Here is a 24,160-nt window from a genome sequence, read left to right as displayed (position 1 = left end):
CATTTAAGAAAATATCTTATTATTCTCATGCTACATTCCTTCAAACCAATCCCTCCAAAACATCATAAGCGCTAAAACAGCTATCGTACGAGGACCACTTTATTAAACACTGCACTCTACGACGACTGTCAGACATTACATAAAATCAGCTTCATGGTCCGTATCGCACTTCAATAGATTCACAATTAAGTATTTATTTTCCACCTAGTCGATACAATGATTGCTTAAGGCAATTTTTAATGGTCAAAAGTGGTACATGTTTCGTATATTATCAACATCTTCAGCCACATAACACTGTTTAGATGAAAAATGTATAAAATTGACAAAGTAATGCTTTAGAGGAAGTGTCCTTAAAATTAACATAAGATTGACATTTTTAACTTTAAAATAAGTTCCTTCTTGATAAGATTGAATAACTACATAATCTAATATGACAGTAAGGTGAAAAATTCATTTCTGGAGTAGAATAAAAGCCAAAACTGCCTAAACTGTAGGTGTTCAACTCAATAGTTTTTATCATCTGTAAAATTCACATTTTGTCACTTACGATACTGTGCCTTTCCAGGGACGATATGATGTTTGCATTCCCGAATATAGACCGACAGACTATCGTCTCCAGACAGCTCGAGAATAATTATCTTTCGATACTAAATCTGGAGGATGAACAAAGGCCCCTGGATCAGTCTAACAATCTGCGATTCAGTACTCTGTTAACAGATACAGGAGGGTCTTGTTCAATGGAATACATGCTTCCATATCAACTTGATTGATAATTTTGATGCATCTTTGACCAAATTTGCAGGGTTTTTTTTTTCAAAATCAATAAATCTACTTCCTGATCCTTAGCATCAAGTAACAAAATGCTTTGAAGCCAGGAGAGCAAAATATGGTGCACAGACCCAGAGATTGTTATAAGAATCAGTCAAATCCACAACATACGACTAAAGGAGATGGGGAGAGAGAGAGATATACAACTGATATGTATATGAAGAAATAATTATCTGTACTACAACCAATGGTGAAAAGCTATTCTTAACGAATGAATGCCTGCTCAGTTCTGTCTCAAGTACAGATTGATATACAGTAAAACAGGCATCCTATCACAGATTTTACAGTAAATGCTTGGCCAATCACTGATGACCGTTATCGTTAAACTAAACTTCTGCATTCCTCAGGCACAGAATAATTTGTAGTGTGTGGCTGTAGTACAGTTGTGTTTATTGAGAAATTCAAATGGAACCTACTCTTGTTTCATATTTATTTAATTTTAGTTTATTAAGAAAGAATTTTTGTGTGATCTATGCAGTCCTCCTTATCTTCAGTAGTACAATTCCATGTTGAGGGTATAGTTACTTGATTCCAATTGTATTCTTCTTCAGGTTAGACGGCAAACCTGAGCAACAGCTTGCTGAAGCTCCATCTCCCAGTGAAGTGCCATCTCATTCATCTCCTAAACCTGTTGCAACCAACGCAGGTGAAAACTACTTTTATTTGAATTGCTGTATACTCGTAATACTGTGCCATTCTTTCTTTCATACTGTTGTGTTCTCAGCCACAAAGGTCTGCAGCTTGATAGCCCAAACAATGTGTAAGGCTTACATTTCAGTGGTCTATTGTATCCAAATTAAAATTAAAGTGGTCTATTACGAATAAAGCTTCAGTAATTTTGTAGGACGTTGTGCTAATACTTGCATTGCTGTTTGTTACTGAGTTAACTTTCAGAGATTTTGATTGTTTTCATAGAGGACCAGTATCATTAAGCTTTTACTGTTAAAATATCTTCCATTTATTTATTTATTTTATTTATTTACAAGGTTTGGAACTTTAATAGTGGCAACACTGCTGTAGAGACGCCAAGCAACTGAACCTAATAATGTCGCTGATAGCAGACGTTGTTATATACCTACCTTACCTCAGAGCGCATACGCTCCCTTCTCACATCACCTGCATGCGAACAGCAAGAGGAACAGAGCCTCGTGTTAGCTGACAGTCTAGGGTAGTGTCATCACAATATTTCAAAATGGGAACAACAGAGTTTGATAAAGATTGAATGTGACAGAGGTCGTACAGCGTGACAGTGTCATCAAAGTCTTCAAGAGGCTTGCGAGGAATCTGCATTGCCTTACAGAACCGTGACGTGGTGGGTAAGGGCCTTCAACGAGGGACGCCAAAATCTGGCAGACATGCTCGGCCAGGCCGTCCTAGTGTCGGTGAAGATGTAGCGCATGCTCTTGCCGCGTTTCTGGACACTGATCAATGCCATACGATTTGTGAGCTGTCCTGAGACACCGGATTAGCGTATACGACTGTGCTTCACATTCTGAAGGAAAGCCTGGGCATGAGAAAAATTGCATCATGATGGGTTCTGCATGATTTGATGAAAATGCTGACATTTTTACGATACGATGCTGCTCATAACCACTTGCAGCACTTTGAGTGTGAAGGAGAGACTTTATTACGCTGGATGAGACATAGGCCAAATTGTACGAGCCACAACTGAAATGCCAATCGAACGAATGGCGTCAGTATGGGTTACCCTGAAGATCAAAAGTTTGTCACAACCCCAGCAATGTGAAAGTTATGGTTATTCTTATGTATGACTGTGATGGTGTTATCCTAATGCATTGTGTTTCTCCCCAGCAGACATCCAATGCGCAGTATTAAGTGTTCATCAGCTTTGAGAAAGAAGTGTGGATACTTTATGCAGAACCCACCCATCATTTTACACGTCAACGCTTGGCCACATACAGTGCAAGCCGTGGCTGATTTGTTCAGTCGATGGGGTTGGGAATTGCTGTACCATCCACCATAAGCGCTGGACATGAGCCCTTGTGACTTTGACTTGATTCCTAAGATGAAGGGACCACTTTGTGGCATTCGCTTCAGCACTTTTCCAGAAATTCATCGGGTTGTTAACCAATCCATTCGAATTATCAACACAACAGGCGCTGCTAAAGGTATCCTACGACAACTTCCACATCGCTGGTAATGGGTTATACGCAATCCTGGTGATTACTTTGAAGGACATTAAAACTTGTTAACATGTATCTCTTTTATATTAGTTACAATTAAATAGTTGCCACTATTAAACTTCCAACCCTCATTTTTTGCTTGGTCTTTTTAATTCAGTTCTGATCCTGTACTTTTGAATTTGATGACTCGTATATTAGTGGTCCACAAAGACATTGTCACTGAAGAACAGATCCATTAAACGGAGTTCAATACATCTTTTGCTTGCATAAATATAGTAAATTCATCTTTTTATATATTGGCAACTACAAATGCTACTTGAACAAAAGGTTCCATACTTAAAATACAGCTTGCTTCATGTACATAGAGCTCGGCAAGTTGGGTCGCCAATAGTAACAGGTACTTCAGAGAAAAAGATTTTCAATCCAACCTCCGGATGTGTCAGAAACTCTTTGCTTTACTTGTGCAACTCTTACTGGAGGTGAATGCTGCCAGATCATATTAAAAGCTAATGGGTCTTTATACGACTCCCTGAATGGTAGTTAAACCAGTTGTGCACAGAGGGAGTATTTTGTTGACTTTATGACTTTACTTACAGTAGAGCATTAGTAAATGTTCCAGTTGACTGTCATTTGTTATTGAATGCAGCAGGGGCATTATAGTAACGACAAGTTAGTGGACATGCTCTTAGTGTATGGGGTAAGACAAAGAAATTTTTTTTTTTGAGCTACTTGCGTGATGTAATTTATGCAACACAACCTGATAACAGGGATGATCTTGTGGCAGGATTAAAACACCCCAAGTAAAAGTGTCAACTTTTCATGCTCTTAGTTATAAAGTTTTGATGTTTCCGCCTAAAAATAGATATATTTATGTTGGAGGAGAAGTGGTTTAAAGACCAAAGAAAGTGGAGAGGGACCATATTTGCCCCTACCCGGCTACAGCTGGATAATGGGAAATGATGATGATGATGATGAATATATATGAATATATTTATCACTACGTTTAGTATTGGTTATGTGGAAACATCAAACCTTTATAATTGAGAACTGTAGGATCAACACAGAAAATGAAACTAATATCATATGAAACTTCATTCTGTCGAGGCTGCAAGAAGACGTTGTGAGGTTTATATTGCACTGTAGGGTACGAGATGGTGGGCATTTTAAAAATATTTTGTAAATTAAATGGTACTGTATAGTAACGAAATTGCACTGCTTATCTATGTTTCTTCATTCCATAAAAGCCTCCGTGGCTCAGGCGGCAACATGCCGCCTCTCACCACTGGGTTCTGTGATTCAAATCCCGGTTACTTCATGTGAGATTTGTGCTGGACAAAATGGAGCCGGGACAGGTTTTTCTATGGGTACTCGAGTTTTCCCTGTCATTCATTCCAGCAACCCTCTCTAATATCACTTCAGTTCATCTGTCGGTCATTAATAATTGCCCCAGAGGTGTGCGACAAGCTTTGGCAGCCGGTACAAATTCGTATCCTTGCTGCTAGATGGGGGCTTTATTCATTCCATGCCTGACCTGGTCAAATGACTGGAAACAGGCTTGGATTTTCATTCATTCCATTACTCAAGGCTTGCTTCTTCAGAAAAAAGCAGAGGGTTTCCCGCACATTGGGTATTGGACCTCTCTGATGCACCTGTTACTTTAGGGATTCCAACTTACTGAGCTGTATGTATCTGAGCATTCTGTACATTCTTTACAGTTCAGAAAACAGTGTTAAGATGTTTAAAATGCATAGTAATTGCCTGTAATTTTGTATCAAATTTGCATATTAATTATTTTGCAACTGAATTGGCTTTGCACTATAAATACTCCAATTAATTGCGTATTTCCATGGATCTTTTACTGAAATGATTTTAAAATGTCAACAACATATTCTAGAATCTCGGAGATTTTCTTTCAGAAAATAACTTGTCCTTAATCTCAACCATCCATATGAATTTTTATAATTTTGGCACTTCCGATCTTAAAAGTTAAATACCTTGAGTTATTAAAAAATCGAGCATGTTGTTTGTGTAAATGAAATACAGTACCCTGAAAAACTTAATGGCAATATCTTCAATAGATTTTTTCAATTACGAAGAAAATCATTAGTAACAGTGCAAAGACTGGAAGTTATTTACAAGATATTTACAAACTTATGTTTTGAAGTAATTGAAATATATTCTTTTAATCATGTTATTAAGGAAGAAATGTTCTATATAAAGAAAGAGGTAAATTGAGAAATACATGTTGTTGGTTTTTTTTACTTATGAATTTGTACCACCTCCTTCAATTTACAACAAACTAAAAGTGTTTGTTTACTGAATCGTAACACTATAAGTCAACAATGAACACGTGCAGAGAAGTGAAATAGAATGTGCTTGCATTAGCACAGCACAATAACGACTGGCTAAATCAGCTGCCATATTGATCACATGATTACTCCCTGCTGACCTTGACCGAGCCTCTACATTGGTGTCAAGCTATCACAACTTTGTTGTTGAGAACATGACAAAACTTGAAGATAGCAATGCATAATGTTGTAGACCATTGGTGACAGAAAAGAAACCTTCTATTATAATTTCTTTTGGAAGTTGTGTTTCAAAATTCTGTCAAACAAAAGGATTCAGGTTATTTGCAGTTAAATGGATCTACATTGGCTGAATGATTATGCTGTTGTGTGTGGGTGTTTAAAATTTTATTGTATATCTTGCAAGTTAGTAGTAGATGCTGCATGCCTTAGAGTCATGATGAAGCATTGCTTTGTTTCATAGCTACTTTTGGTACAGCAGATTATCTTGTGAGCATGTTTATATTCTTGGAAAAATTTGAAAAAATCTTGTCATTTTCGCTAGACTTGAATGAAGATTAATGCTCACTTCATTATTTAACACTGCTGATTTGTGTAGGATTTTCTGCCTCTGGAATGTATCCATATTATTCACTGCCCTGTAAATGAAAAAAGTATGTATACCATAAAATTGCTGAGTTGGACACTAGATGTTTACATGGAAAATTTTACTGTAACATGGTGTCTATCAACATTGTAAAAAATCTGTTCTTTATTTAGCTTATAGTACCGCATATAGAAAGACGTGCACCAGGTAAACTGAACCTGTCCTCGGACACTCCTGGCACTAAAAGTCATATGATAAATAAAATAAATAAATTGTATTTATATGCCCCAGATGCTCATCCCACGCTTCCCCGTGGGAGTGTGTAAACTTCAAGAAGAGATTGATATAGCGAAACTAAAATGGTTTGGACACATGATGAAATTGCCAGGAGAGAGAATACCAAAGAGAACATTCATGGATACAGAGACTTGAAAGAGGCCTAGGGAACAGCCTAGAATGAGATGGAGGAGCTCTATTGTGGACCCTATTGCAAATAATCCGGCTCCATGGCTAAATGGTTAGCGTGCTGGCCTTTGATCACAGGGGTCCTGGGTTCGATTCCCGGCAGTGTCGGGGGCTGGGTGTATGTGTCTTCTTCATCATCACTTCATCCTTATCATGATGTGCAGGTCACCTACAGGTGTCAAAAAGACCTGCACTTCGTGAGTCGAACATGTCCTCGGACACTCCCGGCACTAAAAGCCGTACGCCATTTCATTTTATTGCAAATAGAGGAGTCGACAGTAGTAAAGTACTAGAAGAGGACTGGTGGAAAGATCGAGTAAGATGGAGGGCTTTGGTACACTACCCTACCCAGAGAGAATCTGGAAAAGGGAATGGATGAAGAAGAAGGGATGCTCATCCAGTATGGTGGTCCACCTAAATTTTTCACCTTGGATATCTTTTCACCCCCAAGATAACCATAGGCAGTTTTCATTTAGGTGAATAACGATAAGGGACATGTTGCCATTGATGCTCTCATGGCCCGTACTTATAGACATGATATAGGCTTTTGGGCATATGCCTTGTCAAGAAAATAAGGTAAAATCTTTATGTTGCACAAAGAAACAAGCCCAAAAGCCTACATCATGTCGATAAGGGACATGTTTAAGACTGTGCAGTGTGTGTCCCAGTTTTAACAAGCACCAAGATAGCAGTACCTAGTTGCTGTAATAGAACTATATGTAACTTAAAAGCTTTTCAGTTACATTTAAGTGAGTCTGCACTGAACAAAAAAATTAAAATAGAACTATACTTTGTCACACACAAGTTGTTCGTATGCAGCCACATTCAGGGATGCAATTATTTCCATTGGTGATGACCAGTATTGAAAAATACACGTTTCCAAATGTGCTGCCATTGTTGAAGACCTGTTCAATCTTCGTGGTGACATCAACATGAGGTATGAGCCATACATAGCCCTTGACTTATGGATGGTAACTCCTGAAGGCACCACATTTCAAAACTTGCATACTTCCGTACCCATTCTTGTCATTGCTGCATGTCTGACTGTGGAATATATCGCTGAATGAGGCTGCCTGCAACACACTGTGTACATGACAGAAATGGGTATAGTTCCCTTTAAAGAAACAAACTTTGTATTACTGCCTCTGTGCTTGTTAAAACACAGGACGCACATTGCACAGTCTTTCATGTGGTCGTTATTGTTATTCACCTTAGGGAAAGAGTGTTGCTATCTTCAACTAGTTGGAAGATATTTGAGATAAACTTAGGTGGGCCAGCCTTTATAAGGGTAATATAAAACTTGAAATTTGATTGGATTAATTAAACTGTACTGGTATATTTTTGTTGATACAATCACCTTTTAAAAACACACACTGTTATTTCATATTGCTTATTTCTCAGCTTATTCCATTAAAAACTTTTTGTCAGTTCATCAGTTACTATGTCTAATTTCATACAACATGTCACAAAGAAGGAGTTTTCTTAGAAAAAATCTTCTCTCATTCTGAATTCAAGGTGAAGTCTATCGCCTGTATTTGACATTCTTCATCCACATACACTATGTGGTCAAAAGTATCTGGACACCTGGCTGAACATGACATACAAGTTTGTGGCGCCCTACATCGGTAACGCTGGAATTCAATATGGTGTTGGCCCACCCATAGCCTTGATGACAGCTTCCACTCTCGCAGGCATACGTTCAATCAGGTACCAGAAGGTTGCTCTGGGAATGGCAGACCATTATTCATGGAGTGCTGTACTGAGGAAAGGTAGTGATGTCGGTCGGTGAGGCCTGGCTTGAAGTCGGCGTTCCAAAACATCCCAAAGGTGTTCTATAGGATTCAGGTCGGGACTCTGTGCAGTCCAGTCCATGAGAGGGATGTTATTGTCGTGTAACCACTCCGCCACAGGCCGTGCATTATGAACAGGTGCTCGATCGTGTTGAAAGATGCGATCGCCATCCCCAAAGTTCTCTTCAACAATGGTAAACAAGAAAGTGCTTAAAACATCAATGTAGGCCTGTGCTGTGATAGTGCCGTGCAAAACAAGGGGTGCAAGCCCCCTCCATGAAAAGCACGACCACACCTTAACACCACCGCCTCCGAATTTTACTGTTAGCACTACACTAACTGGCAGATGACGTTCACCGGGCATTCGACATACCTGCACCCTGCCATCGGATCGCCACATTGTGTACCGTGATTCGTCACTCTACACGTTTTTCCACTGTTCGACCGTCCAATGTTTACGTTCCTTACACCAAGCGAGGCGTCGTTTGGCATTGACCTGCGTGATTTGAGGCTTATGGGCAGCCGCTCGACCATGAAATCCAAGTTTTCTCACCTCCTGCCAAACTGTCGTACTTGGAGTGGATCCTGATGCAGTTTGAAATTCCTATGTGATTGTCTGGATAGATGCCTGCTTATTACACTTTACGACCCTCTTCAACTGTCGGCGGTTTGTCAGTCAACAGATGAGGTCAAAGTGTACGCTTTCGTGCTGTACGTGTCCCTTCACATTTCCACTTTACTATCACATCAGAAACAGTGGACCTAGGGATGTTTAGGAGTGTGGAAATCTCGCATACAGATTTCTGACACAAGTGACACCCAATCACCTGACCACGTTTGAAGTCTGTGAGTTCCGCAGAGCACCCCATTCTGCTCTCTCATGATGTCTAATGACTACTGAGGTCGCTGCTATGGAGTACCTGGCAGTAGGTGGCACCTAAGATGAAAAACGTATGTTTTTAGGGGTGTCCGGATACCTTTGATCGCATAGTGTATTTACATAAACGATGTATGTATTTTAATATAATGAATGATAAACATATCTCATTATAGTGGGCATCTTGCAAATAGAACATTAAAAAGCTACTAACAGCTTCAAAAAATCACAGTGTGTCCAACTTTAAGGATGCTTTATGGTTCATCTTCTTCTTTTATGACCACATAGGATCACTTTAGTCAGTCTGTCGCTCAGGTCTCTTTGAAGGGATTGTTCGGGCTTTGCGGTCCTCCCAGTACTTCTTCAGACGCTCCGATCTTCGTGCCCTTTCCTCAGTTGAAAATGTGCTTGTTGTTGCTGAAATGACTCAAAAGTTATAATTTTTTTAATGTTTTAAGAAATAACATAAAATAGCCCATTTCTTCCTGAAATAAACGTAATAATTCAAATATGGGATAAAATAAAAATTTTCTCTTTGTTTTTCTAATAGATCTTACCAATGGTATTTCAAAGCAAGTAACGGAATTTTTTAAATAAAAACAGATCAACTTAATTTTTTTGGGGGGGGGTCTTAATGTTTTTGAAATTGGGACTAAAAAGGGGCAATGTTGGAATTTTCTTTTTAGTGCATTTCAAAATGGTGATATTGGTAAAGCAGGTGTGTGTGCTGACTGACATAGAGTTTATATTCATAACATCAGAAGGAACATATGTTGCCAACCTGTATGGAAGGTGGTGATTTTGAAATGCACTAAAAAATAATATTCTAATATTGCCCCTCTTTAGTCCCAATTTCAAAAATACTAAACCCAAAAACATTAAGCTGATATTTTTTGTAATTTTTCCATTCGTTGCATTGAAATGCCCTTGGTAAGATCTCTTAGAAAAACAATCATAATTTAATTCTATTCCGTTTTTTAACTATTACGTTTATTTCAAGAAGAAATGTGCAGTTTTATTATTTTTTTAAACTTAGAAAATCATTACTTTAGAGCCATTTCAACGAAGATTATTGTTTAATTAACAGAAAAGTGAAAAAGAAAGAAGTATAAGACAAGCAGGTAATAAGCTGATTTTGAGGGGCTGGTCTTAAACCTTTTTTCTGACACTGTATATTGTTGAGGTTTTTAGGTTTCATTTATGAATTATGAAGTTCATTGTTAGTTGTGTCTAGGTTGCACTGCATGTAGCCCCAGTTTGGTACTTGAGCGATTGGGGAAATAGGTTGGTTATCTTCACTGAAAGTGATTTAGGCTATCTTTATCACAATACTAATTTGAAATATGTTTCACTCTTCGAGATCCATGTCCCTGCTTTCAACAAAGAGGATTTGTTCATATTTTTCGTAATTCCCGTGACAGTGCAAATTCTGCTGCCTGTTTCCATTCTTCTTGATAGAGGTATTTCTTCCATAGTGAACAAGAATAGGCTGTTAGATATTGTAAGGCTGCAATAATGATTTCTTTCTTGTAAATTTCCTTCATCCTTGTGAAAATATTGCTGGTGTGCATTGTTTTGTTATTAAAGGGGATTAACACACGAAACACAACATTTTAAGTCACATGCAGGATGGATATGAACTGCGACAAAATTTCAGAAGTTGTTCATGGATCGAAACCGACTTTCAACCTATTAGGTCGTGTTACATATATTTAGTATGTGTTGAAGAGATGTTAAGTACAGAACAAAAATGGCCAACCGGACACCAGTGGGATCCGAACCCACAACCTCCCGATTTTGTGTCGGTTGCTCTACCAATTGAGCTATGGTGGCCTAGGACATCTTTGTTCTGTTGGAAAGGATGTTTGCTGAGTGTTTAGACAAAAGGAACCTGTGGTCTACTTCGGCACATTACCGTAAAAATGCAGTGTTTACAAGGAAAGGCGTGTTCAACAGTCAGAATTGATCTGTGCCGACAAAAACCCACATACACTGGTGTTTCGTTCTTATTAACAGACATTCGCTGTGAATCTATGGGCTGGTATTGTGTGATTGGGCCTTATGTGCTTCCCAACAGAATGGTCTTCCTTCAACATGTCTTTCCACAATTGCCGGAAGATGTTTTGCTGATAATTTGCTAGTGTATATGATTTCATCATGATGAGGCACCAGCATACTTCTGATGCAGTGTTCAGGTCATGTTATTTAAGTGTCTGTTACTGTTGATTCTGCTTGCAGTTCACTGGTACTTGAGCTGATAGTTGGAGAGTTTACTGCAGTAGAGGCTGTAGTACAAGATTTTTTCATTGGGAAGAGGGCGATCTATTATGGTTGAACCACTTGCTTAGCTCCTCTTTCAGCAATTTCATTTTGTGGGGTCTACACCGTAGTTAAAGCTGTCTCATCACAATTATATACAGAGTGTGGATAAAAAATGGTACCGTTCAAAAACAGATCTAAAATTTCCAAAAAATTCTTCTTTTGTTTTATTGAAACTTGTTCCCATGAGAGGCTAGTTTCTTCAGGTTTTCTCAATGAAGTTGCTGTTGCGTTTCATAAAAGCTTTCATCCAATCTTCCCCTGCTATTTTGTTAGCCAACCAACTTGCAGGTAAGCCTTTTTCATTCTTCAGACCAAACTCAAATGCAAGTTTTCTTGCCCCCACTCTAGTGAGTCCATAATTTAATTTAGAACTCATGATTAAATATTGTGCTAACAAGGATTTCTCTTGTTTTGTGAACACTTGGGAGTGATTATATAAGGAACTGATTTTTCCCATATGAGATAATTTAGTAGCACGGTCCACTGCATACTTAGACAAAGTTGGTTTAGGTATCCCATACTTCGTTGCTGTCTCTTGCAACCCTTTGCCATTCTTCATATCACATACAGCGGCTTCAATTACCTCCATAGATGGTGGCTGCCATCTGTCCTCTTCTGGTACATGAATGGCGTACTGCTAGTGAGATTTGAAAAGGATATAAAAAGGCTAAAAATTATGTCACGAAAGGAAAAACATGGGGGGGGGAGCATTGGGACATCTATGTCCCAACCCTCACTTGGTTACCATATTTCTAATTTGTAACTATATGCTGGTTTTAGGTTATGTAACTGAACTACATTTTTAACACATACTAACATAAAATAATACTGAATCCACAGTACTTTGTTCACAGTTCCAAAATGGAATATTTTACTTTGTAATTAATTCAAAAACAGCTTAATTTTTTTTACTTTAGATGTGAAAATCATGTGAATTGAATTACACTAAAGCAGTTGCAGCATGGCAGCCTTAAACAAATGAAACTCAAATATGACAGTGATGTCTTGACTCCTTATTGCCAAGCAATATTTTTAAAACAGAAAGTCCCAAACCTCCCAGTTGCCCCTCCCTCCTCCTCCCCTATACATCAAAATAATTAAAATAGTCCAAATCAAAATTTATAACTTATTCACAACTGTTTGGCGAACATTTTCCAATCTGAAAATAAAAATGAACTTGTTACTTACTGTCATTAATCCGAGCATTAAAGTTAAAATATTATACTTGCAAAAAATTAGTGCATTTACTCTAAATCTTCTGTGTCGCCGTTGCTCATACCAGTTTCATATTCTTAGTCACTCTTCCACACAGCGTAATCTTCATATCCGTCATTTTGAAGCTCTTGGAGACTAGTTCAGGTGGTATAAAGTCCCGACTCTTCATTGCCCATGAGCATCATAAGTAGTGCTCACAGATGAAGAGGAGTTCTGTTTGGAAGATCAGCGTACTCATTTTCGAGTGTTTGCTGTTGTATTGTACTAAGTAGTAGGATGGATGCCTAATATTTCCAGTGAGTGTCATGTTAGGCCACTGGAAATGACTACCTGTTGTCTTATTTTCATTGAAAAGTTGCTTCGCTCCATTCACAAGGTGAACTTGGAATCCATCTAAAATAAGCAGAGCAGTCTGTTTCAGTAGTGCATCGTGTCTTGTATCCCACACAGTTTTAAACCAGTCCAGCATGAGTTCCACGACCATCCAAGCCTTGGATGCACTCCTACACGATTCCACAGAGAAACTGTATTTGCTTAGGCATCATTTTCCTCTTGAATATTGTGTGAGGCAGCAACTTTCTTCCATCAGCTGTAATATTGCCGTGCATTGTAATTTCTCTCTACCGCTAGTCTTCATAAATACACTCCATGATCCTTATAGTGCAATAGTGCTGTTGTGAGGCATACGGTATAGAAACAGACTGGAACCTGATCAGCATTACCGATTCTAGAAAGTTAAGTACAAATTTTTCTGGTGCAAACGTAAGACAAATCAGTGAAAATTTGCTATCTTGTCCGGGTAATCAGTAGGCAATCTTTTACACAGTGTTGTTCTCCTTCACATCGACAGATTGTGTCGTTGCATGAACCTCGTAACCCCCTAAAACTCACCTTAAACTGAGTTATAAGAATGTGTTCGCGTGCTACCTTCCGTGCCTTCATTTGTAACATTTCATATGATATACTGCAACCAGTGTTATGTATTTCTTTGACATACAGAAACACTTAGTCAATTTTCGGACACTTCCCTGTTTCTGGATATCTAAACACATGTCTAGAATAGTTGTGGTTTTAGCTCCTTTTAATTTCCGACAGTCATGCACCAAGTTTCCACTCAATGAAAATTTTCCTTCCATAGCTGTTACCGTGCTGTTCAGCGAAGACAATTACCTTTAGCTTGAAGGCCACAGAAAGGTTTCTGTAATAATTATCTATAATTATCTGTAATAATTATCTATTTAAACACACAATATTTCTACAAACATCCTGAAAACAAAATAAAAGTTAAATTCTCACACACACAAGTCTACAGTAATCAAGTCACTAACTAACACACACATGCATCTCTACATTCCAGAGCAGTCGATACTTCCATGAGAGTACCGAATAAACACAAAACAGGCAAAACCTGCATACCCCCACAACATGGAGAGGTCCACTAGAGGTGAAGTACAAGGGTTTCAAGCAGGGGTGTACCTACTCGTAAATTTCCCAGTACTGGAACGTTCAATTATATATTATAGTTGACCACAAGAACACGACAATGTTAAGAAAAAAAGAACGTATTCATTCTGACATTGACCATTGATAAGAGCTTTTTGGTTTGTTTGTGTGTGTGAATTAGATTCTCAGTGAGTCATTTTGTCACCCTTCGCCTGTGCGTTCCGAAACCAGTGCACCCCTCGTTGCAGGGCTTTGAAAGCCGTACAAGAAAACAAGTGTGTGCGGTGCCCATATTTCCCAGCGACGCTACCGATAAGCGATACTTTACAGCCTTACATTTTTCAGATAAGAAATAATGTCACTGGTGTAGGCTATAAACTGTATACTGTTTTGCGACCTTGTCAAATAACCAATAATCCATGCGTTGTGTGTATACCGGTATTGTTTAGTAAGTAGTTAATAATAATTTATACGTTATACAACCTCTCGCAAACGTGACTGTGTTGCCAAATTGCCAATAAGGCATATACGTATTTAAATTGCGCATTCATATGCAACTTACATTGCAGTTCCATTTACCTTTTAAACAGACGTGTGACGATTATGCGATAAAATTTAAAAATCCAATTCTTGTATTGAAAATAAAGGATGCAACGATTATGCGGTGAAATAAGATAGCTTCTTGTTGTAATTTATAAGGACTGTTAAAATCTATTAAATGGCTCATAAGTAGTCTAAATATGTCTGGATAAACTTAATATTAAGAGATGAAATAATGTATTGAACAAGAGGATAAATAAATGCATATATTATTGTAAGAACTCTGCTGGGTTGTTGTTAGAGTTCGTGTCCACCCTGTGCAGTGGCGTATACTGAGGGCTACCAAGGCTATCGGTGAAGCCCAAACCTCAAATGAGAAAGATGGAAATCTAAAGCACATTATAATGTAAGCATCTGACACATAGCTCCATTTACAAAACTTCAAAGCAGTGAGAAAAAATGCCGCACGTATTTCTGAGAGCAAGGCATCGGAGAAAGATATTGCAGCCCAGACTCTCGTCCCTCTCCCCTCGACCCACCTCGTGCGGCTTGCTGCTGTATGCTCGATAGGTGTGGGGACCGGGGGATAGGTATGCTAGGCTTCGGCGTATCGGATTGCCACTGCTTACTAACAGCCATGCGTTCTTCATCGTATATACTTCCTCACCTCATACTCATAGATAACGGAGTGCTGACTTTTCACTCCAGTTACTTCTACAGTACATCCTTGTAGGAAGACACTGCATGGCTTCTGTTATAGGACTAATACAGTTTTCTTTTTATAGGTAGATCTGCTAAAATGAAACGTAATCTTTCAGGTGTAGTGTTCTCTTTTGTTGGTTGGAATCGAACCCGTGATCTTGGATCGACACCACCACTGGTAATGCTGCAAAATTCAAAATTTGTATGTAATAATAATAATAGTAATGATAATGGTGCATGGCATATGTATAGGTTTGGTGGTGACCTAATGAGGATGAAATGAATGGTGAAGACGTCATTAACACCCAGTCCCCAAACCAGCGGAAATTACGGTACGAGGGGCTTGATTCTGATAACTGAACCGCGGCCTTCGGACCAAAGGCAAGCATTCTATCCATTTAGCCACAAAGACGGACAAAGACCTTAGGCTACCATCTCCACTGATCAGGTTTTGAGTATTGACAGTAGCAGAGGCCAGGACAGTAGCTTCTGAAACAGCGAGGTAACACAGCAGGCTACTCCGTTGGCTATTGGTTGCTGCTCAAAACTCTTGGGGGGTAACCTAAGTCTAGTGGTAGCCCACGTGTTGGACTCGGCATACGCCACTGACCCTGTGTAGTTGATGTTCCCAAAAATTAATCAGTATGCAGTCACATATTTGAAGCAGAAAGATAATAGAAACAATGTAGGCTTGTATGATTAATGTTAAACCATTTAAGATATTGAATGGTCTTGGTGTATTAATTTTGACATGGTCAAAAAATACAATGTTGAAGGACATTAATTTAAATGGGCAGTTCTGAATTTGAACATTCTAGTAATTTAATACAATCCTTATGATGTAATTTTTGTTAGTCTATTATATAATTTGACCCAATACTTCTCGAAATCCTCTAATCTTAGGGAAACCTTCACTGGCCTTGTTTTATTACCAGAGGAAGATGTTAATGTCAATAATGTTGGTTTTATGTCCCTCTGAATAAGTTTTGCGGTTGTTGGAGATGTCGAGTTGCCATAATTTGTCCTGCTGAAGTTCTTCCATTCGCTGGTAAATTCAAACACACCTTCTGATACCGTCAGATTGAGCCAAGTTCAAACCCACCAACTAGCGCTCAGAAGATCTCAGCCACTCAGTCCAGCAACAGAAAGAAGAGATTGTAATTATATTTCGCAGTACCGATCATTGTTGTAGTCTTGTCGCCGTATCCAGATGGTGTCGGGTTAGGGCCATTCAAGTCTTAACGTTCTATCACTCCTTACCCATCTCGGTGTTCCGATCCATGCCCCTTTGCTTTATGCTGTTTGCAACTAGTTCATTCATCGCCTGGTTCCTCCTTGGCCTCGCTTTCATTTTTAATTCCGTAGTTTATTCTTTGTTCATTCTTCCATTCAGAATATTTAAACTACAGTATCTCTGTCTTTTTCCATTTTATCACTTTACCACCTTCACTTCTTTCTGTATATCTTTCTCTCACTGGCTCACATTATCTTTTGTGACCCACTTCTGTGAATTTTAATTTACTTTTCTCTGCACTGATTCTCATTCTACCGAGCTCGATAGCTGCAGTCGCTTAAGTGCGGCCAGTATCCAGTATTCGGGAGATAGTAGGTTCGAATCCCACTGTCGGCAGCCCTGAAAATGGTTTTCCGTGGTTTCCCATTTTCACACCAGGCAAATGCTGGGGCTGTACCTTAATTAAGGCCACGGCCGCTTCCTTCCCACTCCTAGCCCTTTCCTGTCCCATCGTCGCCATAAGACCTATCTGTGTCGGTGCGATGTAAAGCAACTAGCAAAAAAAAAAATTCTCATTCTGCATTTTTTTCATTGTTTCCACTTTACTGCACCAAGCTCTTCCTGCACTTCTCAGTCTTCCTTTCTCCAAATCACAGTATCATCAGAAAATAATATTGTGTTCATTCTTCTTTTACTGCCTTCTTTTTCCTTCTTTGTCTTTCTGGCCTTCTTTGCTATTGCATGTTTCTGCAGAGTGGTTGGTATTGTGTGTTTTATGTAGATGAAAAGAAGTATTAAGCTGAACAACATCCATTCCCCAAGGTAGAGAAATTAACTATATGCTCGACCCAGCCAGGAATCGAACCATCAATTGTCACTAATCAGTGACCTGCATTTAGGACTGTCGTCCAGGTGGCAGATTTCCTTGTTTGTATGATTTCAAAGAAGTTAGAAATTTATCAGCTATCTCCCATGGTAAATTTTTTCAGTCTAATCCCTTGTCCTAGAAAATATTATTTGTGCCAATTTTTAAAATTTAATAATAATTAGTAACATTCCAAATCACCAAATACACATATATCCCAGTTCTGGATAACGGAGGAGGGTTAGCGTTAAGAAGGGCATTCGGCTGTAAAAATTTCTTGCCAAAGCCGTGATGATGGAGCTTTTCCGGAATAGCCTCTCGATCAGATCTCCAGGAGAATTTCGTGAAGAGGAGGGAACCCAGGGTCATCTGTTTCAAAGGAGCTGGTCTCTCTTGTTTCCATCATCATTCATAATTATGAAGGTGGTGATACATTTCCTTGTCCAAATCCAGTTTCAGTTTCAAACCATCATGTTCTTGACAATTGCAGCATTTAAAATATGTTCCGCCAGGCTAAGCAACTCAGACGGTAGAGTGCTGGCCATCTGAGTTCAGGTTGGCAGGTTTGATCCAGACTCACTCTGGTGATATTTGAAGGTGCTTGAATACACGAACGTTGTGTCAGTAGATTTTCTGGCACTTTCAAAAACTCCTTCCAGACAAAATTCTATCACCTTGGCATCTCCAAAAACTGTTGAAATTGTTTGTGGGACTTAGTCATTATTATTATTTTTTTTTTTTTTCATTTATCATTCATTTCATCTTCATTAACTCCTTAACTGAGGTTGGCATCAGGAAGGACATCCAGCTGTAAAAATATGGCATATAATTTCATCTCACCTCATCCTCAACCCCATATCAGGAAACTGATCTAAGGAGTAGATATACATACTAGACTTTCATAACCTTCTGCTCGGGTTTCCACTGTTGATTTTTGACTTCGGAAACCAAATTATTGTTCTTGATGTCACATTTCACCATTTTAAAAATACATTCTTCTCGTATTCTCTCCTTAATTTGGCAACAGAAGATTTAATTGTCTCTATAATGTTTACATACTTCACTAATCTTTCACTAATCTTCTGGGACCTTTTCTCTTCCCATATACTTGTGCTTACTCGTGTGTTTCCAGCAAGTTCATTTATTCCCCAAGCTTTCCTCGCCTTCATTGTTTTAACTGTCATTTTTACCTCCACAAACAAGAATGTTGAACTTCTCTAAATTCTTTAGTTTGGAAGGTCTGTAATTAAAAATACAGTAATAGTATGAAGCTTTAAGATTTATCCCACTAGCTAATATATGCTACTATTTAATTGAAAAACAGGGAAAGTGACCTCAAGCATAATCTGTGATGACTTATCCTTATAGTTTCTGTATAATTTAAGAAGCAATGGAACATCAAGCAGTGCATCGTCATGCTCTTGACTCGTGCTGTAATATTCTTGCCAAAAGCAACACTGGCATAGCTTTGTACATGAAGCAGTGTGAGTATATTTGGTCTCTCTCTGCTACAGAGATGCCAGACATTTGTAATTTTCTTATTTTGTTTTCTTTGTTTTTCTTCTCTGAAAGATACAAATGAACACATGGTGAAGGGTTTTTAATGGCATTCTTCAGTAGTCAGTTAAATGTCCATGTTTCTTTGGTATAGGCTGTTTTATTTACCTGGAAGCTGCTATTGATGTCTTTATTAATATTCATGACTTCATTTATTCCATAACAAACATTACGAAGTGTTTAGGCAGCAGAAATATTTACATAATCTTATGAGTGTGGAAAAGACTTTTGGGAAGTAGGTTAACTTGGAAATGAGTAACAGCTAACAGTGATACATTACATCTGCAATATGAAATGAACAGGTCCCATGTACACCACAATAGCTAACTAATATTGCCATACTTGCCTAAATATAACACAAAAATAATATTGCTCAATGTGACAGATAATCACAATATTAATTATTTTACATGATATCTTAGGCTGAGTTTAATTTGTTTGGTGGACACAGAGCGTGCCCCCAGAGATCTTTCAAATGTAAAATAATATCCCCTAAACTTCTTGCTTTTGCAGGTAAGACACATTTTAATAGTTAATTACTTACATCAAAGACAATGCTGCCTCACTGGATGAGAGGTAGTGTGTCAGACTTCAGGTACCAAGATAGTAGATTCATTCTCAGCCAAGGCAGCTTATTTTTTAAGATGAACAAAAATGGTGGCTCTTCATGTCGTTACCAGGTTAATGACATCTGGTGATGCACTTGGCATAAATCAAAAGTAACTGTTCACCCTTAGAGATGTCCGACTCGTTGGCTGAACGGTCAGCGTACTGGCCTTCGGTTCAGTGGGTCCCGGGTTCGATTCCTGGCCGGGTCGGGGATTTTAACCTTCATTGGTTAATTCCAGTGGCTCGGGGGCTGGGTGTTAGTGCTGTCCCCAACATCCCTGCAACTCACACACCACACATAACACTATCCTCCACCACAATAACACGCAGTTACCTACACATGGCAGATGCCGCCCACCCTCATCGGAGGGTCTGCCTTACAAGGGCTGCACCCGGCTAGAAATAGCCACACGAAATTATATTATACCCTTAGAGATCCCTCAGAAGAGTTCCTCTTTCGTTGCCAGATAGCATTGCAATGGGAATGATAAAATAAGTTTGCTCATCACTTCAGTATTTCTAATTTAGAAGTAGTTGAGGATCATTACCATGAGGGACAAGGTAGGAACAACGATAGAAACTTTAGAGTACCCAGTGTCATTGTAGGTAGAAGGATTTCTAGAAAGTTGCCTCCACGATGGAACTGGTTTCTTCTTCCTAGCTTCATCAGTGGAGCAAGCTTCAGTGACAGCCCCAATCTTGAGAGACAATCACTCTTGATATTGGAAATATAAGATATGGAGGAAGCTAGATTAATACAGAAACAGTAAAGATAGAGAATGGTGGAAAAGATATGTATAAGATAGTGTGTGAAGGTACCGAGTTTGTCCTCCTTCTTTTACAATGCAATAATTCAGTAATTTTTTTTTTATTGTACAGTCTTCCTGCAACAGCTACAGGTTGCTTGAAGCCTAAAGAATACCTGAATAACAACACTACATACAGCAATTTAGAATTAACTTTTGTTTCATGACTTTTTACGCACAGTGCTAATATTAATTTGAATTAATTCGGTACAGGAATGGAGTCATTTGATCCATTGGGACATAGGAATTTGTTATTATGTAGGCATTTCTGATATCTTTACTTTTTCAAATTCCTAAAATAAAAAGTGTGCAATGATATAACATGGACATCTGACTGACTTCTTTTGAATCTTTTGTGTAATTTCATTATTTACAATATAATTTACCTTCAGTTGAGTCTGTCTCTTTAGTTCTTTATGTAAAATTTTTAATGTAAAATAATCCCCCTCTAAACTTCTTGCTTTTGCAGGTAAGATACATTTTAATAGTTAATTGCTTGTATTTGCCCTTTGCTCCCCTTCCCATGCCTCCTGGTGGCCGCAGGACTCGGCCAGCTGTGTAACTGACAAGCATGTTTTGTTTGTTGCCCTGATCTGTAGGTAGCTACGCCGGGATAGTGAAAGGCAGTTCTCCAGGTGCCATGTCAGGTACTGTTGTTGGTATGTCTGCAGCAAATCGACATCGCCTCATCTGAAAATAATGCCAATATTTCAAATGAATGACCATGTTTTGTTCCCTGTATTTGCTAACATAATATGTACTGGAATTAATAATTACAGTAAATTCTCATTTTAACAGATTATTAGGGGTTCTAAGGGTTTTCTATAAATTCAAAAGTGTTAAATTGTTCCTTTTACAATGTACTTGGCTTTAAAAAAAGGCCTCAAGTTTCAATGCTTTCTACTTGTATGCTGTTTCATGATCATTATTGGCTGAAATGACTGAATGTTCATAATAAGGTGTTGCCTCAGGACCTGATGATGCACCTGTGAACAAGATAATGTTGTCTGTGATTGTTCTCTAACCATCTGTAGTTGCATATACCAGCTGAAACCTTATCATCATCATCATCATCAGCTTTCCGTTTGACCTGTAGAACATCTTCAGCAATCTTCTCCAGGCTTAGCTGGGTTACTTTCAATGATGTCAGGCCATTCTTCAGTATCATTCTCACTACACTTACCAGCTTTCTTCAAAGTTTCACAAAAGTCAGAGGTTTCAAAATCTCTAAAATAGTATTTTGGTTCTTTTGTGTTCAATATAATAATAATAATAATAATAATAATAATAATAATAATAATGAAGAAAACTGTGAAATACTGGCAAAACACTTTGAAAACATTCTGAACTGTCCGGAAAAAAAACACAAATTAAAAATTCCAGAGATTCATGAAAACCTAAAATCTGATTTGCACCAACTGTCAAAGAAATTAGAGATGCAATTAAATCTCTAAAATATAATAAAGCTAGTGGGGAAGATTCCGTAACAGCTGAACTTTTGAAATGGTCAGAACCAAAAATCATTGAAGGTTTACAAATAATTTTTGAAGAAATTTGGAAAATAGAAAAGATACCAGAAGAATGGAAAGTGGCTCTAATACACCCATTACATAAGAAGGGTTACAAGCAAGATGTCAACAACTACAAAAATATTCAGAACAAAATTACTCAACAGAGTACAATCTACACTTGACAGTCAGCTGGGTAAATATCAAGATATTCAACTTGAAGTCAGTAATTCGTCACAGACAAATGAACTCCGTCACAGACACTGAACTCAAAAGATATAGTCGTTACATTTATCGACTTTAAAAGAGCTTTTGACTCTGTTGATAGAGAAGTCTTAGATAAAACCATACGTGAGTTTGGAATTAAAACCAAATTGACAAACCTGATCCACAAAACCCTTACAGACAGTCTCAGAAATTAAATTTATGGGTGAAATATCGCGACCTTTTAAAATAAAAACAGGTGTCAGACAAGGTGATGGCTTATCTCCACTCCTTTTCAACTGCATCTTGGAAAAGGTTGTGAGAATTTGGAACGAAAAACTGAAGCACCATAATATATTACCACCTATGCTGGGGAGAAAAAACAATTGCAATAAATTGTCTAGCATTTGCAGATGATTTTGCTATATTCTCTGAAAGCCTGACTAATGCAGCAGTACAAGTAAATCTTCTGGAAGAGATGGCCAACATGGCAGACTTAAGAATTTCAGCAGAGAAAACAAAATTTATGACAAATATAAAAAATGCTCCAAAATTGCTAGGAACAGATGTTGGTTCAATTGAAAGGTTAAAGCAATTCAAATATTTGGGGGAAACAATCCAAGAAAATAGTTTGTAAAAATCTGCTATAGAGGCAAGGATACACAAAATGGAAAGAGCATATGGTATAACAGAAAATACATACAACAAAAAATGTTTATCTAAAAATCATAAAATACAGCACTACAATACAGTTGTGAAACCAGAATGCTTATATGCCAGAGAATGCTTAGTACTCAATTATAAACTTGAAAGATTGGAAGTACTAGAAAGAAGAATTATAAGAAAAATATCAGGTCCTCTAAAAACTAAAGAATTTTGGAAATTAAGAAGTAATAACGAAATTTATCAGAACAAAGAAAACATAACAGTACGGAAGAGGAGACTGTTATTTTTTTTGACATATTTACAGAATGGATGACAATAGATTAACCAAAAAGATCTTCACGTATCTTTGGAAGAAAAGGTCAACAACCTCTTGGATTCAAGGGATCAAAAAAGATTTGGAAAGAAACTACATCAGGGAAGAAGAAGTAGTGGAAAGAGAAATTTTCAGGAAGAAAGTTGTAAAGATGGAAGGATTGAGGCAAAGAAAACTGGCACAAAGTGGTCTGAAGAAAGAAAAAAAGAAACAGTGAAACAATGAAGGAATATTGGAAGAAAAGGAAGGAACAACAACAAAGGATGAAGAATTGAAATTGGAACGTGGTCCCTAGTAGGCCCTAACACAAGAATAATAATAATAATATTATTTTTAAGTTGTTTTGCTTATTTGTTGGAGAACATCCGTTAAATCCGAAGTTGAAAGTTTACGGTACTGCATTTGGTCAAGGGGCGAATAGTATTTATTTTGAATTAATTTATTATTATTGCAAATGTCTGTCACTATGAACAGATGGGAACACATGCCTCATTACCCTCCTATTCCATTTTCTCCAGATCGTGATATTCTTTTATCGTGACTTTTTTGTTTGTTTTTTTGTTCAATTCTGTTATCTTTCTGTCAGTTTTTCATCTCTTAGTTTCAAATGCAGCATTACTCTTGCCATTCACCTCGCCTGTCGTACCAATGTTACTTTGATTTCTTAGTTTATTATGTCATATTATCCATATCATTGATAATGGCTCACAGTATTAAGATACTCAACTCATTAGCTACTAACCATGGACTTGTAAAACAGATAGGATTTCCTACTTACCATCCTTGAAATGGGCTTGCATGTTTTCTCATGGTTTTTCCTTGTTGATTTTCACTATGTAGTGTTATGGCTTTAGAACTATGATGTAAGTTTCTGCACCCCACTTCCTTGAAATCTCTTAGACCAATTATTAACATCGTCTCCTTGGTCTCCCCCCGGCTTCTGTTTACTTCATGACCAATAGTTAATTTTTCTAGGTAATCTCTCTACATTAGAGGTGTGTCGGTACTGGTGTACCGGTACGCGTCACCTATTCTCGGAATGGAGCAGTGACAACCTGCTCCAGGAGTCTCTTCTCTACCGGTCCACTGCTACTGTGACAGTGTTGCGCTGCGACTGGCAGTTTGCTGCTACCGGTCCGGGTCCACTGCTACTGTGACAGTGTTGCGCTGCGACTTGCAG

General features: G+C 38.1%; 1 protein-coding gene and 1 non-coding gene across 5 annotated transcripts in view; one reads left to right on the top strand and one right to left on the bottom strand.

Annotated features, from left to right (window-relative positions):
• Positions 1–24,160, top strand: part of Atg18a (Autophagy-related 18a) — an 82,396-nt gene that overhangs the window by 49,699 nt on the left and 8,537 nt on the right. For 2 of the 4 annotated variants that reach the window (XM_067150489.2, XM_067150493.2), the window contains exons 8-9: positions 1,380–1,474; positions 20,889–20,948. In XM_067150489.2, the coding sequence (XP_067006590.1) occupies positions 1,380–1,474; positions 20,889–20,948 (155 nt within the window). The remainder of the gene's footprint in view (positions 1–1,379; positions 1,475–20,888; positions 20,949–24,160) is intronic. The other 2 variants (XM_067150490.2, XM_067150492.2) reach the window with 2 other exon arrangements.
• Positions 10,757–10,830, bottom strand: TRNAL-CAA (transfer RNA leucine (anticodon CAA)). Its single transcript has one exon. It is a non-coding gene; the product is annotated as a tRNA-Leu (tRNA).

The sequence above is a fragment of the Anabrus simplex genome, chromosome 6, assembly GCF_040414725.1.
Source record: "Anabrus simplex isolate iqAnaSimp1 chromosome 6, ASM4041472v1, whole genome shotgun sequence".
NCBI lineage: Eukaryota > Metazoa > Arthropoda > Insecta > Orthoptera > Tettigoniidae > Anabrus > Anabrus simplex.
This window is presented reverse-complemented; position numbering and strand designations above follow the sequence as displayed.